The sequence below is a fragment of the Anas platyrhynchos genome, chromosome Z, assembly GCF_047663525.1.
Source record: "Anas platyrhynchos isolate ZD024472 breed Pekin duck chromosome Z, IASCAAS_PekinDuck_T2T, whole genome shotgun sequence".
NCBI lineage: Eukaryota > Metazoa > Chordata > Aves > Anseriformes > Anatidae > Anas > Anas platyrhynchos.
The window spans coordinates 37,720,989-37,739,227 of NC_092621.1; the positions used below are offsets into that span (position 1 = coordinate 37,720,989).

Below are 18,239 nucleotides of genomic sequence, written 5' to 3' on the forward strand. Positions count from 1 at the left end.
AAGGAAAAAAAAAAAAAAAAAAAAAAAAAAAAAAAAAAAAAGAGAAGAAAAGAAAAAACGGAACTGCGAGGGAAGACCCGCTCGCTCTTTCGTTTCTAAGTGCGGGCGAGGAGCGCAGGGCGCAGCTTTTTCCCGTGGCAGGGCGGAGGAATCGCCACCTCCAGGGGCTGCCACTGAAGATCGATTTTTGGGGCAAAAAACCCAGCCGCGCAGAGCCTTCCCCCTCCGCTATCAGCCCCCTTTCTGGGCGGTATTTCCCCCCGTCAGGCTGCAGGGCAGGGGGGCGGCGGTTAACGGCCGCCCAACGGTCTGAGCATGCGCAGCGGCGGCGCTGTCCTTGTAGAGGCGGCGGGCGGTGCCGCCATGCTGCCGCTGCCCTTCGCGTGCCGCGGGGAGGTGGTGAGGGGCTTCGGCAGGGGCTCCCGCCAGCTGGGCGTCCCCACCGGTGAGGGGCTCTTCGCCTGGCAGCTTTCTTTTCTTTTTTTTTATTTCCTTTTCGCTCTGTTCCCCCTTCTCTGTGTTGTTCAGAGCCGTGTGCCTTCCGTTGTTGAGGCAGTCCCTTGCCGTAAACCGCTTTAAAATCCGCTTGAAGCCTTGCACGGAGAGCTGGAGCTGAGCGTGAAGGGAGTTACCTGGGACAGCGGTTAGGGGAGAGTCTTAGTTCCATTCCCTTCAGTCAGGAGAAAAAAAAAAAAATAATAATTTTCTAAGCGAAAAACCCCAGTTGTCGATAACCTAAAAGGCAGCTGGAAAATTTTGACAGGTGACTAAAGTCATAAAATACATGCAAACAAATTAAGTTACTTCCTAGAAAAATAATTACGCGTAAATTATTCTAAGATGCCACTTGAGTGCGCAGAAGAAACTTGATTTATTTATCTTTGACCATTTTATAGCAGCGATATTTCTAATAGTGCAATGCATTCATAATGGCTATTTTAGTTTTATTTTAACTGTAGAGCAGAATGGATATAACAATAAAATAGGAGCTATACTGACTGGTAGTGGTACAGGGACTACATTTTATGAAGTCATTTTATCATTTATAATTTGCAAGTAGCATGTTATATCACAATCACCATCCTCGGCACTCTGTTTGCACGTAGCAGGGTGGCAGAGCTTGACTTTCAAGTGCCTGAGAATTCTGTCATGCTCTTGATTCACATAAACGTATATTTTCTAAAATTTTTGCAGCTAACTTTTCTGATCAAGTAGTCGAAAGCTTTCCATCCGATATCCCTACTGGTGTATACTATGGATGGGCCTCCGTTGGAAATGGAGATGTGCATAAAATGGTTTTGAGCATAGGATGGAATCCTTTCTATAAGAATATTAAGAAATCAGTGGTAAGAATTTTGCTTTGTGGCGGTACTTTGATTATAATAAAGGAACCAGATTTTGACTTTGAATAAGATGAGCAGAATTTGGTCCATAAACGAGCCTTAGAAATTCTGTTTGTTATTAGGAATGTATTTGGTATCCATCTCATATATTTGTATTCTGAAAAGGAAGTAGTCTCAGATAAATAAATTCATTATATGTTGTGTCTTCCACCATTACTTAAATTCTTCTGAAATGAATTTGTATTTCCAAAGTGGTGGTTGCTTATTGTTTTTGTAGCTAGATAAACGTAAGCCTAATACAATATCAAATTTAATGGCTATGAGAATCTTAGAATGAGCTAGGAAATATTAATATATTTTCCTCTTCAATCCATCTGCATTTTAAATAAGAAATTTGGGTCATCTTATTTTGTAGTGGTTTTTCATTAATATTTCTCTTAAATGGTAGAATACGTAGATGTGCTATAGCTTAATATACAGAGTCAAGGTCCAGAAGTAGTAACAGGATGGAATTAAAATCCTGAACTGTGCCATCTGTGGTGTTCTTGTGCTTTTCCTGAGTCTTGCAGAATTTACTTTTAATTGCTAATACTTGGAAGCAATTTTGTTTCAATGTGAATCTCTGCTTTACTGCCCTCACTCCTTTTATAATTTTAACATTCAGTTCCTTTAACAACTAGCCATGAAGGCTTTCTTTAAACAATTACAACCAAATTCATTACAGTTATTTGGAATCATCAGTCTAATGATCAAACAAATGTAAATGTTTCTGATATGTGGCTTTCAAAGCCTTACCTCTGTGATAAGGGATCAAATGTTTTTCCTGAGTGTTTTTGTTTTTTAACATTCTGTTACTAAGTGAATAACTTTTCTTAAATGCTATACAAAGTATAACTCTCCCTCCTAACATAATCAAAGTCTCTAGCCCGTTAATCTTACATTATATGTGTTAGACTATCTCAGTTTTCCTGATGATGTGTGGGAGAATTTGAATTAAAGATGTTAGCTGAACATCCTTGCAACAAGGGGAAAAACTCAGTTCTCCATGATAAGTGCCAATGTATAATGTATTTCTCTCTTTTTTTTTTTTTTTTTTTTTTTTTTTTTTTTTTTTTTTTTTTTTAGGAAACTCACATTATCCATAATTTCAAAGAAGACTTTTATGGAGAAATTCTTAATGTAGTCATTATTGGATATATTCGATCAGAAAAAAACTTTAACTCTTTAGGTCAGTATTACAAGTTTCTATTAAGCTATTTGTCATATTCTAGCATATTGAAAGTACTGTGCTATCATTCTCTCTCTTGTCTTCAGAGTCAGCTGTTTTATGCCTTAATCTTTAACGTTTCAGTAAAATATTTTTCGTAAGCTGAATCTGCTAATATATCCATTGAATGTATATAATTTAAAAAGCAAATTAAATTCAATTAAGAAACAAAGCCACAATTGTATCAATACTTGTGTGCAGTGACTGTATGACTCGAGCCTAATAACTGTGTGGTCTTGCTAGTTGTCTGAGGTTTAATTCTAAAGTGATGTGGCTGTCATAAAAACATTTGTCTAGCATGTCCATTCCTTTTTCAAATGGTTCATGAAATTCTGTTGACTTTTTTTACTAAAATGCCCTGAAACAATGAAAGAGTAGTGCTTGGAGTCACTGAAAAATTAAAAATTCAAAACTAAAGCATTTTTAAAAACAAAGATAATATTGCCTTTCCAACTTCGTAGTAATAATTATGTATTGCCTCTGATTATTTTCTGGTGTTCTGTGGTGCACCTTATTTTCACTTGCTATTCTGTATTCAGAATCCAGATCAGCTTTTAAATATTGTTATTATGTTTGTTTTTTGTTTTGTTTTTTTTTTTCTCCCCCAGAGGCACTCATTTCAGCAATTAAAGAAGACATTGAAGTGGCAAAAAGACAACTAGGTTTACCAGAACATCTTAAACTCAAAGACAATTTCTTTCATCTGCTAGAAGAGAAAATAGTAAACCACTGAGGAAAAAACTTTTTCTTCTCTTATGGACCTCTTTTCTTTGCCTGGCCATGTATCATTTGATATATGACATAGACCTGTACTAGGTCTTCCTAGGATGAAGTTAATTTTCTTTGTAACAGCTTGTATGGTGCTGTGTTTTTGATTTGTGACCTAACGCATTAATGTTTTATCTGTTCCGGAACAGTGTTTACACAGTGTCAAGGCCTTCTGTTTCTCACTCTGCCCTCTCAGTGCATCCACTGGGGCTGCGCAAGAAGCCGTGAGGGGACACAACCAGGGAAATGATGCAAACTAACCAAAGAGATATTGCATACCATGCCGTGTTGTGCTCTACCATAAAATGGAGGGAGGGTAGAGATTCAGGTAGGATAGCCATCTTTTTCTTGGGTACTGGCTGGACATTGGCCTACCCGTGGGAGGCAGTGAGTGATTAACTTCGCATCATTTCATTTCTTTTTCTTATTCCACTTCTTTCCTTATTAAATTGTCTTGACCCATGAGTTTTCTTGCTTTTGCTTCTCCTTTCCTCCTCCTTTTCGCACTTACAGGAGTGGGTGGAACTGAGCGAGTGTCTATATGGTATTTAGCTGCCTGGTAGGGTTAGCCCACAACTGCCTGTTTGGGTGATTCTGATCAGACCTGAACACTAAAACGACACAAGATTTAAGTTTTCTTTTGTCGAATGGTCACTAAACTAGTTGTGCAAAAGGAGAAGGCTATTGTGGTAGGTCCTTATAGATAAATTGTTAACCCATTATTGTAAGTCATTTAGAGATCTTAGTCCATTTGGAGCATGACCAGAGTTAATTACCTCTACTGCCCCTAAGGTGTGAAGAGTTAAAAACATCAAAGAAGATTGTCAGTTTTCACATAAAGAATATTACTTTTAATTTGTTTCCCAAATTTGTATCTGGCTTTTAGCTAGCAGCTTAGAAATATGTAATATTGAGACAAATGTTGACTTCTTGTATCTGAAGCCATTGATTCTATAACAGTAACAAGAATGATTCATAATTGTTCTTATTTTTTGATATGCTATACATATATCTGTCATAATTGAAATTATTTATTGTAGCCTTAATTGAAGTAGAAGAAGTCTTTGTTACTCACTGAGTTACTGGAATGTGAAATAAAAGCTTCTGCCTAGTTAAATGTACATGTGGCAATGCATGACATGCTTAGTTTTCTTCCGAGGAAGTGTTTCATTAAGGTTCAGAGAATGAATGACAGGGAGAAAGTTGATTTATGTCAAAGGTTTCAGGCTCAAAGGGTAAGGAACCAGTTTAACAATATTTCTAAGGCAGGGAAGGTAACCAAAGGCAACTGCATTTTAGTTGCTGCTGGCAGCTACTTTAGATAAGGAGAACCCTTGGGTTCATTATACTAACAATGATACGGTGGGCTTAAAAGTTGAGGTTAGAACGTAAGGCATAGGAAAGTCCTTTCAACCCTCTACACTAATTGTAGGTAAAATCCTAACTTTTCACTGTAGATCAGTGAAAGTCTTTGGAGATTTGTAGACTACTATATGAACGTTTCAGAAGGTACTCAGTATTTATTACAAGTCATGGTGGCCTTTCCCACTCTGAAATGTTTGCACAAGCAAGTGCAGGGTATGTTGTCAAAATTAACTAACTTGGAAGAGATCTGTTAACGCATACACCTACTTGGAAACGTACTCTGTATTTGGAAGCCTGTACTTCTAAATCTACTTCCCCCACGCTCTAGCACAACTTTCTGAATTTCTTCCTTGTCCCACCTCACTTTGAATTTCAATCCAACATTTCAGAGAGCTTGGATGAAGTAGACTGAGGAATTCTCTGCTAGAACCCTGTCAGCATGCCAGGGTTCTAGTTCCTCTTAATAGTACTTACATTTCAGCCAGTATTCTAGGATATTTTTGGAAAAGGCCTTGAGCAAGTCAAAGAATTGTTATAGGACGTACACAGAAGCTTCATTATTAAAAGGAATTGCTCATCAGTCCTGCTGATGGCAAGATAGAAGGGATACACCTCTTGAGGGAGGAAAGAATGATTTCCATAAAAGCACTTACTGCAATAAACAAAGCAGCATTTTGGCCTATGTTGCTAAGGTTGTTTATAAATTTAACTCTCCAAAGACACTGGCAATTTTGTCTTAGCTGTTGCCTGGATGTTTTCAGCACACTTTAACCTTCTTAGGAGGAAAACATAAAAAAACAAACAAACAAAAAAACCAACTGCTGTCAGAAATGCTTTTATTTAAAAACAAACAAAAAAAACAAAAAACAAAAAACACAACAACGTAGATTTACTTTATTGCATGTTGGAATTCTCTGTAAGAATTGTCTTGAAAGTGATAGTAGTTTTATGTTTTTTTTTTTTTCCATTTTAAAATATAGTTGTGATAGGGGAGAATTTTTTTCCACGTGTAGGAAGAGATTCTTGAGTTGGTAATGATGCCAAGGTCTTATTTTATGTTTTACTTTCTGAAGGAACAAATAGTAGCCATGCTAATCAATGAAATGTGTTGTCAACATAAAGAATAAATCTTTATTCACTGTAGTATTACAGCTAAGCTCATAGCTGCCTTTAATTTATTTTTTTTTTGCCACTGATTTTTGTTTATTGTGGAAACCCTGGTGCCTTAAGCTGGTTGTCTTAGTAACACTATTCTGTAAGTGCTAATGAGTGCTACTGTACAAAATTAATTTCATCATTTGCTTTCAGAACAGCTATGCTTGATAGAGAGCAGTACCTAAAGAAAAGTTTGAGAAACTTAAGTTGCTCATAGCTCTCACTTAAAGTATGAAGAATGTTAACAGTAAACTAATAAACTGGTCTTTGCACATTTGTGTTCATGTTTGAGAAAATGTAATTGCATTCATTTGGTTGAATGTATATATCCATGCATTATTTAAGATCAAATACTGTATTCCTGTTCATTACATGATTTCCAGTACTGTATAAGCTTTATGAAGGGTTATATTTTTCCACTGTGTGCAAATAACTATTTAAATTTGTTGTAGCACTGTACTGTGAATAAAAGAATGTAATTAAGAACCTTGTAATGCTGCTTATCACAGATGTTCTGATTGATTGTATTGTGATGCAAATCATTTCTGCATATTCTTTAGCATATACTGAAAGAGGTGCAGAGTTCTTTCATTATGCTCCTTAAATTTCTTGCAGAGTCAAAGGGGGAAAAATGTTCATCTTGCTTATAGACTTGCTGCTACAATATTTGTTTGAGATGTTTTCAGTTTTATATATAAAGGTAATACACGAGCACCAAGTGAAACGTAAGGATCACTGAAATTGTTGGAGTTCAAGCAATACAAGTATTTCTGTAGCTTCAAATACTTAAAAAAAAAAAAAAAAAAAAGCCTATATTTTTTTTCCCATACATTTTAAATTGACTGTTGCCTCCTGAAGTCTATTCCTGTTGTGAAATTGAGTTGGTAATCTGGGAATGTCAGTATCAGAAGTTTTTTCAAATGCACATGTGAGATAATGGTCTTACTTGGATAACTGTGGCATTAAACAGCCTGAGGGTCTAACAGCCTAAAAACCCCAGGCTTAGCAGATGTTAAATTGGACCATGCCTTTGTGTTTTGAAAAAAATAAGGGAGCAAAGTCTGGAATAGTTGATCATACAGGCTGCTTGTATAGCTTGTATATTTTGAATTGTGAATATGAGATCCTTGAAACAGGTATGAAGCCTGTATTCAGTTGGTATCTTTTTTACTTTGAGAGATTCCCTGTGTATATGGTATGACTTTGTCTAAAACTAATTGAAAATGAATTAAAAAATCATATTTATGTACTTAATTTTAAGCTATAAAAGGTAAATATTGTGTTAAAATTATTACTAATGTGAATAACATGCATTTTCTATAACTGTTACACAAATGTTGTAAACATAGAATGTCAAACATTTTTCCAGATGAATACAGTGAATTAATTCAAATGCTAGGAAATATCATTAGTAGTGTTCCTGCTAGAGAGTGGTACTTGTGCGTTCTTATTTACTGATTTTTTTTTGCAAGCTCTTTTGCCACACCTGTGTTGATAAATTGTACTGAGCCAAAGGAGATGAGAAGTTAAAGATGTGTCTCATAATTCTAGTTACATACAATAATCACAAAACTGCAGTAGGTGAACTTTGAAAGTTTTCCCCAAGAGGCACTGTACTACTTTGATGTCTTAGATGTTGATAACCTTGGTATCCTTAGAAGCTGTTTTTAAAGGACTATATGCAGCAAATAGCTTTTTGAATTCTTATTTTGCCTTCCGCAATTCTTAGAAATAGTTTATTCAACTTCTGATCTGTAAGAATCACTGCTGTGGTTTATAATAAAGGTTATTGCTAGTATTGCTGTTAAACATTTTTTCTGTTTAAGGAGGCTTCTGACAAAAACTTGGCTCCTATGATGTGTTTCTGTGCCATGCCTAGCAGTTAGGTGTCATAGTCCTCTGAAAGTCCTTGTAAGTGTGATTGCCTAAAAGGTTAAACCGATGGGAACAAGTGTTCAGAAATTATTTAAACTAGCTAACTCACTAGCTCTGGTGAGGCCGCACCTCGAGTACTGTGTTCAGTTTTGGGCCCCTCGCTACAAGAAGGACATCGAGGTGCTTGAGCGGGTCCAGAGAAGGGCGACGAAGCTGGTGAGGGGCCTGGAGAGCAAGTCCTACGAGGAGCGGCTGAAGGAGCTGGGCTTGTTCAGCCTAGAGAAGAGGAGGCTCAGGGGTGACCTTATTGCTCTGTATAAGTACATTAAAGGAGGCTGTAGTGAGGTGGGGGTTGGCCTGTTCTCCCATGTGCCTGGTGACAGGACGAGGGGGAATGGGCTAAAGTTACGCCAGGGGAGTTTTAGGTTAGATGTTAGGAAGAATTTCTTTACTGAAAGGGTTGTTAGGCACTGGAACGGGCTGCCCAGGGAGGTGGTGGAGTCACCATCCCTGGAAGTCTTCAAAAGACGTTTAGATGTAGAGCTTAGGGATATGGTTTAGTGGGGACTGTTAGTGTTAGGTTAGAGGTTGGACTCGATGATCTTGAGGTCTCTTCCAACCTAGAAATTCTGTGATTCTGTGAAAATTAAAGTGTCTGAAAACAACCCCTCTTTTTTTGTGTGTGTTCTTGTTCTAGGACTTAACAGAGATATGTCCGCAGAACACTGTAAACTCAAAATAGATCTGTCTTTACCCTTTCTTTCAAAATTTAAAACTGCTTGGTTCCTTTAGAAGTCAGATGGAAAGAGCTGTGTCCTATTCTTATGTTCTTGTTCACTTGTTTAAACAATTATTTGGGTCAGGGCAAAAGTCCATCTGCTATGGTTGAAACCTCTATCTTAACACACATTAATCTGTCTCTGGTCTCTTGGGGAGACTTCCTCTCATGCTTTTATGCTGTTAGTATGTAGACCTTTAACCTCTGTGTGACATCCCTGCATTCCCATGAGAAAATAATGTAATGTGTTATGGGTATGCCATAAGGGTTGCTTTTTGGATTAGATGGAGAGGAGTTTTCAGTGTAGTTTATTATTTGTCAGGGGTTATGCTGTTCTACCAGCTCTGTGTCTTGACCAGAGGCATGGATTTAAGTCCTTAAGCACCTACATTGAGGTTTTTGTTTAGTATCTGAGCAATGTAATTTCAAAGCATTCAGTTGTTGTAGTCATTATCTGGAACTGAAGTTTGAAATTAAAAATATCAAATTGCCTTCATAATTATTTTCTAATAAACGTGGTCTACATAGTATTTTTTTTTTTTTTTTTTTTTTTTTTTCTTTTTGTGGATCAAGAGTATCCAAGTGCTCAATGTGTTTTTCTGCAAAATTTTTCTGAGGTTTGCGGTTGGCTTGCTTTCCCATAGTGCTTTTGTAGGTAAGTAATTAACAAAGTGCTCTTAAACTGTTTGAATATTTGTTCCTCATCAGGAGCATCTTGTTACTCAAAGTTCAGGCTTGAAACTACACATACACATTAAGATGTTATGGGGAGATGAAAAATCTATAGTTAGTACTAGTCTATTCTGCCTCCTGCCCACAACCCAACTTCTAACAGTTACTTATGTGATTCAGTTTCTTATTTTGATTTCTATCTTTAGCTCAAAATTCCAGTCTGAGTTTTCAGCCAGTTGTGCAATTGTCATGTAAGACCCAGGAGTAAATGTGTGGTATACCATGAAAATGTAGTCTGGTCAGGAAATAGCCGGTAGAGGAAGGAGTCCTGGGACCCAAGATACTTGAACTCCTCCAATGCACTTGCCTTCACTCCCTTTCTAGCAAAAAATCAGGATGAAGTCATGGAAGAGAAAACTTTTTTCTATTTATGTGTGGAAAGAACGCTGGTAACATACACCTTCCTTTGAAATCAAATTGCTGGATTACATGAGGGGTCAGTGGGTTGTAAAACTATATAGGGGATAGGATCTTTACAAGATGTTGTGGAAAGAGCTTTACTACTGATAGGGTAATGAGAAATAGTTGCCTAGCAGAAAGGCAAATAAAATACAAGTAATCAGAGAAGAGTGAAGGACTTCAGAAACTCAATGGATAAATGAGAAGGGCAAAGAAGGTACAGAGAAACCAAAGGCCTTGAGAAGGAAAGAAGGCTTGAGAAGCAAGAAAGAGAGAAGTTTAACCAAAGATAACAGGAATTGAGGTGGATTAAAAGAAAATTAATTAGGGAAAAGTTGAGTGAAAAATATCCTGTAGCAGGTTTGTGTTTTGAACTATATTGGTAAGAAAAATATTCCAAGAGGAACTCTGATGGGTGGAGGAGAACATAGCAGAAAGAGCTGTCTTTGTGGTTTATTTGTATTTTTAGCCATTCAGGACAATTTTAAATAAATGAAACTGCTCATAAAAATGATAGAGATGTTACTGAGATCACATGCAAAAAAAGCTTGCTATATCTAGCAGAGTGATTTCAAACTGCTCAGATATAGTTAGGTTTAAGCCTTTGAAACATGATGGGGAAAGTTCAGGTATTCAAAGCAAATTCCTACAATTGTAAATCATATATATGATTTATATATAAATCATTATAAATCATAAATATAAATAATTAACATAAATCATTAATAATGACTAATAAAATCATTAATAATATAAATAGTTATAAATCAATAATAGCAGCATAATCCAAACAACTTAATCCAAACAAGTGTAGAGAGCAGGATTAAACAAAGTTTTTCTTTTAATATGACCTTTCAGTCTGATTTTTCACTTTTTACCTTTTTTTTTTCCTTCAGAATTTCTCCAGAGACAGTGACAAATAAAATGCATCTTTCTAAAGTACCTTACTGTTGTAGAGCTTTTGATAAATAAAAATCCTTTTTTGGAGGGCCTTTGTGAAAGGACATGACTTTGAATGCCTTTCTCTTACTGAAGGTGCAATGATTAAAAGATTAAATTCAAAGTGGTGACAATGGACTTGTCCTTAGAACCTTGAACTTAGAAATGGAAAGATCCTCGTGTCTTTAGAAATACCTTATACAAAAAATACCTCTTAGATATCAATCCATAATAATCAAGTATTCTCACACAATTCATTTGCAGACACTAACTGTAATTGATTTACAGGTCTGGAGCTAATTCTTATTGGAAGTCTAAAGGAGCTCAGAGAGAGCAACTTGACAAATAACAGCATTTTCAAGATGGTTTTGTGCAAATAATTTATTCTTTCACAGTAAAGGGCCATGAAAAGCATCCTTTTCTTTAGTACAATGCATTGCATTTCTGTAGTGATTGAAAAAAAAATCACATTGCTGTGTTCCTTTAAATTACATTTCTAAATAAGTACAAATTATCCCCTTTGACATCGTTTGACCATCCTTGAGGCATTTACGGCAGAAATGGAAAAGTTGCTTGAATAAACAGTTTAAATCTCTTGTAGCTGAGAAGGTAGTTGAAAGACAGAAGGAATCCTATTTTGTCTGTGCTTATAGACAATATTTCCCTTTGCAGTAAACCAAGAAGCCCGCGTGTACAATAAAAGATTATTTAACAAATGCTCTAATAAGGATTAATCAGAGGTTGATATATAAAGTATTTTAGTGTTTTTTTTTTTTTTTTTTTTTTTTTTTTTTTTTTTTTTTTTTCCTTCTCATACAAACTGGGGCTGCAGTGAAGTTACCTGTAGTAGTCACAATTGCAGGTCTTAAAAATCATGTTATAGATGCACAATTTCACTGGGAAGTATGTTCCAAGATTATTAGGAGAAATGTGTTGGCTTTGAGCAGTGCAGATGTACCAGATGATATCAGTGAAGAGAATCTGGCTAAAATCAGGAAACTTGCATATGCTATTACAAATTGCTACACAACTATAATCACAATGTAGTAAACTACTGGCACCCTACCACAGTGACATTTGTCATGTTGTTAAATAAAACTATCTTATTTATATCTGCACATTTTTAGTAGAGAGTGGCAAAGTTCGCAGAAAGTGTGTATGCACAGTTTGGATAGATGTTTGTGTTTGTTGTGATGCACACACATACACATCAGGAAAGGATTTGCTGTCCATGCAAATGCACATAAATGTAATCTCCTCACCAGCCTACATCTGGAGTGTTACTTAAAAGCCTAACAAGGATTTCTGTAAAGCTTCAGGAAAAAATGTTTTTAGAAATCACTCTGCTCTCACAATAATTGTAAGCTACAGTCTTAAGATCAGCATGAAAAGAAGTAACTAAACATACTTAACTAGAATGCTGTAATTTAATAGGAAAAGCAGAAGAGCAGAGCAGAAAAACTCTAAGTTAGTAGAGAGTTATCTAAATGAATAACTTTCATCATCATATTCAAGCTCATCTTCTTCATCGTCCTCCAAAAGTCCATATCGATATCTATGATACACTGTGCCATCCTGGCCCATATATACGATATCATCTTCATCATCATCTTCAACATCTCGATCCCTGTACTCAATCACTTGATCTTCCTGATAGCTCGTGGTCTCGCGGTAGTTGCTCATGTAGGAAGGAAGGACTTTGGAGTGATTTGTCAGCTTCTCATACCCACCTTTCTCGACAGCATGTCTTTTGGATTTTGATTTTCTCCAGATGACTACAATGGCTCCAATGACAAGAAGAAGCAAAATTGAGGTAATGACAAAGAAAGAGGTTTTGCTTTTGCTTGCAGGTGGTTGAGTGGTCCGCAATACACAATCATCTGACAACAGCAATAAAATAAAAAAGAGTAAATGAAGTTGTGTGTATACGTGTGTAACAGGGGGTGGGGTTGAGTGTCTCTTTTAAAAGACCCAGTACAACATTAAGGCCTGCTTACATTTTAAAATGTGTTTGGCTAAATACCTTACCTGTTCAGTACCTCAATTACGTTCTTCTGGCTGTGATGGTATGAGGAGGTAAGCAAGGCTCTTGGGACAGCTACAATTCTTTATTAGATTAGGAGTAACCAGAAAGAAACAGAAATGCTAATAGGCACACAAACACAAACCTACTCTGTAAGCCTAGGCAAGAAATATAGCACACCCCTGTTGTATTTATGCTTTTTAACTTTCTGGCTGCTAGGATAATTTAATGACAAGTTGTGTGCTTTGAGTGTTTTTCGAAATTGTATCAGTTTGGTCTAATAAAAACATTTTTTTCCAACCTACAGGTTGTCCCTTGTATGAAATGCTGTAGCTATTTAGAAGTCAACGGTGTGATTTTGACATGACGAGCTTAGAATGGGTCCATATTGTTTGCTATCCACTGAAGGAAGCATGTCCCAGTCAACTGCTTTATGTGTGGCCATTTGGCACAATACATGTAGGTGAGAGTAACTGCCATGTCAGTTGCAATTAATGTTATTTGGGTAAAGCATTTCTATTCTAGTGATGGAGCTGTACAAATACACCAGGTACTTGCAGCTCAGCAGTGCATTTTTGCTGTTTTCCACTTTTCATTTCTAAGCGTCAGTCTACATTTTTTTCCATTTCTAAATGTCCAAATTAAGCACACGAGCAGCTCAGCTGCCCTTTGGGGTGGTCTTACCTTGCGTTTCACTGCAGTCACAGCACTCCAGGATGGGTTCTGGGTCAGGGTCCCTGCAGCAGGGCAGGCAGCGGCCTTCCTCGAGGTAGAGCTGCGCGCCGGCTGGGCAGACGGTGCAGTTGAGAGGCCCGGGTCCCTTGCACTCTGTGCATGTGCTGTCACAGCTCTCACACTTGGGGTTATCCTCCTTCAGACACAGAACACAAAGAACATGCCTTTCTTTTCAGCTCCCTTGGACCTCACCTGACAGGTCTGTGCTGTCACTCACTGTCTGGGTGGTCATGTCTGGACACCAGGGGTGTCAATTGTAAAATTGAGTAGGGAGTAGGAAAATTGATGTTTAGTTCCTACCTCCTAGGTTCTCAGTGATCTGCTTGTAGGGAGGGGGAATAAAGTGTTGTAGGAGCTTAGTTAGGGATGTGACCTAGCTAGAGAGCTATCTAAAATTCATTTGAACTGTAAGTTTTCTGGTCAGAATGTATTTTTGTTTTGCTAGACCCATACTGGCAGATTTGTGGTTCTTTGGCACTAATGCATTTAAAGTAGCCTTCAAGAACATATTCAAGAACATAATTAAAAATAACTGAGATGTGAGAAACCAGACGAAATATTTGGGGGGATGAGAGGTGGGGAATGATGAGAGAATAAATTCCTTTTGCAGCATGGGAAGGAGCAGAAATAAGAAGTAAAGCTGGGTGACAAATTTCTAGCAAAGCAAATTCTTATTAGATTGCGTTGGTTCTGTTTAACAGAAATGTCTTAGATTCAGAAACTCTTCTCAAATTCCAGAGAGGCTTTTGGGAACCTCCATGTACAAAGACAACTGGAGCTTGTCACTGTCATATCCACTTCTCAGTAAGCTCTGAGGTCAGGTAATTCAGGGCTTCCAGTGTTTGCATTTCCTGGCCTACTGGGAAAAATTATCTGTTTTTCTGTCTTGGATCCAGGATCACATACTCAGTATGAGGATCTGGAAACACCAATAACCTTTCATCAGTCTTGATCTCTGCTTGCTGCAGAGGGCTGCTTGTTCTGAATCTAAGAGCTTGGAAAAGATGTGGGGTCATAGCAGTTGGTCTGGACAGTCAAAGCCCTTTCAAAAACTGTGGACCTCTGTGGTCTTCAGCTGTTAGGCTGTTTTTTCAGGTTCACAGTTATGCAGCAGTTCTGCTACAGGAAATTTCAGGCCAGAGACTTCATAGTATGCAGCATCCCAGGCCAGCTGGCTTGCCATGCTGCTATATTCATGAATAAACAACTCTGGGAGGTAGTTGGTATAGAAGCCTGAAGCAGGAGTGCCCAGACTTGTGGCACAGACTCAGACCTAGCTGTGGTCCTACTCTGCTCAACATACAGGTCTGTCAACTTCAGCCTCTCTTTTCACTAGAGATTTCTACTAGCATTGTTGTCAATCAGGAATGTGATGTGATTTCTTACAAACAAAGCAGCAGAAAACACCAGGGAAGTCTCAGTTATACTTGAAGAAAAGAAATGCCCTGTTATAAATGTAGCTGATTTTGTTCACATAGCTTTGGTATCATCTTTGCCAAAGTAGTGTCTTTGTATTTACTGGTAGAGAATTACTCTACAGTAGAGAGAGACCAAAAGAGAAACAATACTTCCCCTATCAACAGAAGAAAAAAGTAAGCATATTTTAAGACAAGAAGCCTTGAAAACTTAGGGAAGAACATTCTGTTTTTGTGTTGTGTTCAGAAGTTGAAGTTCAGCATGCTAATCACAGGAAACAATGCCTACAAATATTACCTCTTGTCCTGACACATCTTCGACTTTGTAGCTACCTACAAAACAGTCTGAGTTGCACATTCCACCTAACAAACTGTAGCTCCACACACAAGATGTGCAGCTGAATGCTTCCTTCCCTAGAAAGGAAAATAAACCAACAGTATTAGACCAGGAAATATTGTCATCTATCTTCATTTTAAAAATATTCTCACCACCACCACCACCAAAGAAAAGGGATACCTGTCATCTTCAAGAATCAGCAGTAGGGAGTACAGTTTGAAGAAGCCAGTATTAAAATGCTATTAAAGAGCTTAGACCTAGTGCTTGAAGTGTATTTTTCTTTCGTGTTTTGATATTCACGAAAAGATGACTAGAATATAGTTTTACTAAGATGTAGTTTTACAGGGAAGCTCAGGTGCTCAGTAGGATCAATTAGATCAGTGTTCTAAAGTAAAGTTGTGGGAAACCTTAGCCAAATGTTCCTCGCAAAACCAGTAAGTATTTGGCCTACTAGTTAGCCTTTTTCAAACCACAATGAATCAAAGTACATTTATGTTTAAATAGCAAAATAATTTTTTTAGTTGTGTAGGAAAAAAGTTCTTCACTAGGTGCAAAGAGATCATCACATGCACTTTGTGTGTCTTCTGTGAGTCTTTTTTGAAAGCAGATGCTGCCTGTAATGTTTCTGTGAAACACTGAAGTGAATGTTTTTTCATATGTTAAGATTCACGTATTAAAATGCATCTGTCCAGTTCCCTGCAACTTTTTCTGCCACTGTCTGAAAGGAAGAAAATGTAAATGCTAGTACTTCTTGTCAGCAGAAGCTAAACAGGTGAAGTTAGCAACCTTCCATGACTCAGCAAATTTACTATGTGTGTTTGTTTTGATTTGTTTTCCTGACCAATGCAGGGTTTACCTACATGGTCTTGAGAAACAAGAGACACCGTATTACTTTTTTGCCTGTATCTCAGCAATGCAGATACATTTCAGAACATCTAATATTTGTTGTTTAGAATCATAAGCTTGCTTTTTTTATCTTAGTGTCTCTTTAATTACAACAGAAATTCTCTTCTGTAACATTTATCATGAATAAAGTAAAAATCAATGACTGAAAGTAGTCTGGAAATTAAAATGACACTATTTTTGTCCCAAGTCTGAGCCAAACTATTTCTGTTATTTGTTATAATGTTGTTATGCAGTTACGCTTTGATAGTTCTTGAAGATGGCTTCAGTCTTGGAGTGATTTCCACAATTTTAAGTATTGCTATGTTGCAATTAGCCATCTGTGCTATCCAATTGATCCACTATCCAAAACTATTTTGATATGTTGCAGTATGGTGTAGTCTGAGCTGCAGAGTGGCACATGCTAGCTGTCATCAGATAACACTCATGTACAGTAGTACAACAAATGGGTCCAACGAGATTAATGCTGCCCTGTCCTGAATCTGATGCAGTATAATTTAGGGAAGAGACTGAATGTGTAAGTGTGTCACAGAGCAAAACAGATGGTCTCCCAAAGTAAAGTTTGAAAAATACTTAACCATATTAAAAACAGCAGACATCACACTGCTTTTTTTTCCACCCTAAAGATATTCTTTATGGCCTTATTCTTATTTTAAGTGTTGCAAGCTTTTGATTTTTTTTCTCTTTCCTTTACAGTCTGTAAAGGTCTGTGGTTAGATTTAAATTACTTGGCTTTCACAGAGTAACACATAGCAGGTTAACTCAAAGAGTGAGATATTATTCAGTGTTTGTGCAAGAAACAGGGAGGGCCTAGCTCTGTATGCGACAGAGCCTTTTTATTTTGAAGTGGATGAGCATCTTTGAGAGACGCCTGGCTGACTTAATACTTAATTACTGCTGTTGGTTTGTTTCCCGTTGCTGGGGACTCAGTCCCAGCCCTCCCGTTGTGTGTCTGCTTTCAGACTTGCACTCTGTGCATGCAGGCAGCCCTGTGGGGAGCTTGGTCGGATTCATATCCTTGTTTTGATCTCGGTCAATCAATACTTTAAAGGTAATGTGGCAGCATGGAATCTCCAACAAAGTGAGTGACCCTAGGGTCTGGGGGAAGCTGGCAGCTTCTGTAGAGGGCTTGCCACCCTCTGCAGCTACTGAGATCATTGATGTGTTGGTAGGACTATGCATGGCATGCCTCTGCATGACATGTTTCCAAATCTTGGAGCAGAAGGAGAAAAAGAAAAGGGATGGCAGGTGCCTTGACAATCCTTGACAGTGGTTTTGATAATCCCTTTTTTGTCAAAGCAGAATTTTTTTTTTTTACCTTCACAAGTTCGACAGAATGGGTGGCATCTTTCACAGACATTGTCAACCTTGTTTTCATAGTAATATTCAGGACAAGAGCTAACACATTGGTTCTTGGAGCGCAACAGGTAGAAATATGTATCACAGTAAAGGCAGTCTGTCTGTTGAGGCCCCATACACTCCTTACAGCCCTTGTGGCATCGCTCACATGATCCAGTGGAGTTTTGTGCAAAATATCTGAAACAGATCAGACAGATCAACTCAACAAACAGGCTTAGCCAGACGATACCAACAGAGGATCAGTTGGTTCACTGAAGCTATGCAGTCAAAGGGAAAAGAGGAATAGCTGCACTGTGGCTGTGTTGAGATGGTCATTACAGACTTCAAATGTAGTGGCATAATAACTGAATTTAATGATTGTACTTACCGCAGAACAAAATGGACCTGAGCCACAAATCATAACTCCATGTTCTAGGTTTGAATTTTTGTGACATAGCCACAAGAGCTCGAAGTATTCACATTTTAAAATTAAATGAATTCATATTAATGAAGTTACTACCTAGAATTTTGAGTCCTCAGTTAAAAGATGTTTTAATCATTGTTTTTATTATGATCTTTTAAGCATTTACTTAATGCAAAAGTAATCTCATCCAGGTTAAGTGGAGCCTGCAAGCATGCCTGAAGCAAGTTGCACTTACTCTTCTCAAGCTGACTTGAGGGGATAATTTAGCGTATTTATTCTGCTTCACACTGTTCTGTATAACCTCAGAGTATCCTCAGAGTGTGAGAATGCCCACATCAGATCATGCTGTTCCCAATTTAGTAACAAATTTTCTAGTTTTAAGCTGTGAGGGGATGCTTTCTACCACCTCTATACTGGAATAACATAAGAAATTTTCACCCAGA

At 37.5% G+C, this 18,239-nt stretch overlaps 2 protein-coding genes across 2 annotated transcripts in view; one reads left to right on the top strand and one right to left on the bottom strand.

Moving 5' to 3' along the window:
• The first annotated feature begins 168 nt into the window (after window positions 1-168).
• Window positions 169-7,696, top strand: LOC110351624 (riboflavin kinase). Its single transcript, XM_027446546.3, has 4 exons — window positions 169-445; window positions 1,195-1,346; window positions 2,469-2,571; window positions 3,219-7,696. The coding sequence occupies exons 1-4, from the start codon at window positions 316-318 to the stop codon at window positions 3,341-3,343; spliced, it is 510 nt and encodes a 169-aa protein (XP_027302347.2). The 5' UTR covers window positions 169-315; the 3' UTR covers window positions 3,344-7,696.
• A 3,679-nt stretch (window positions 7,697-11,375) lies between these two features.
• The window catches only part of PCSK5 (proprotein convertase subtilisin/kexin type 5), a 265,069-nt gene continuing 258,205 nt past the window's right edge, over window positions 11,376-18,239 (bottom strand). Inside the window, exons 34-37 of the mRNA XM_038169846.2 lie at window positions 17,353-17,570; window positions 15,093-15,208; window positions 13,329-13,515; window positions 11,376-12,501 (exon numbers count right to left, since the gene is read on the bottom strand). Coding sequence (XP_038025774.1) covers window positions 12,101-12,501; window positions 13,329-13,515; window positions 15,093-15,208; window positions 17,353-17,570 — 922 coding nt within the window. The 3' untranslated portion in view covers window positions 11,376-12,100. The remainder of the gene's footprint in view (window positions 12,502-13,328; window positions 13,516-15,092; window positions 15,209-17,352; window positions 17,571-18,239) is intronic.

What these genes read in the sequence shown, in the direction of transcription:
- LOC110351624 (XM_027446546.3), top strand. Translation starts at nt 316, where the DNA reads ATGCGCAGCGGCGGCGCTGTCCTTGTAGAGGCGGCGGGCGGTGCCGCC. An exon ending in CCAGCTGGGCGTCCCCACCG is followed by an intron (nt 446 to 1,194) that starts GTGAGGGGCTCT and finishes AAATTTTTGCAG; the next exon opens with CTAACTTTTCTGATCAAGTA. An exon ending in AAAAAACTTTAACTCTTTAG is followed by an intron (nt 2,572 to 3,218) that starts GTCAGTATTACA and finishes TTTCTCCCCCAG; the next exon opens with AGGCACTCATTTCAGCAATT.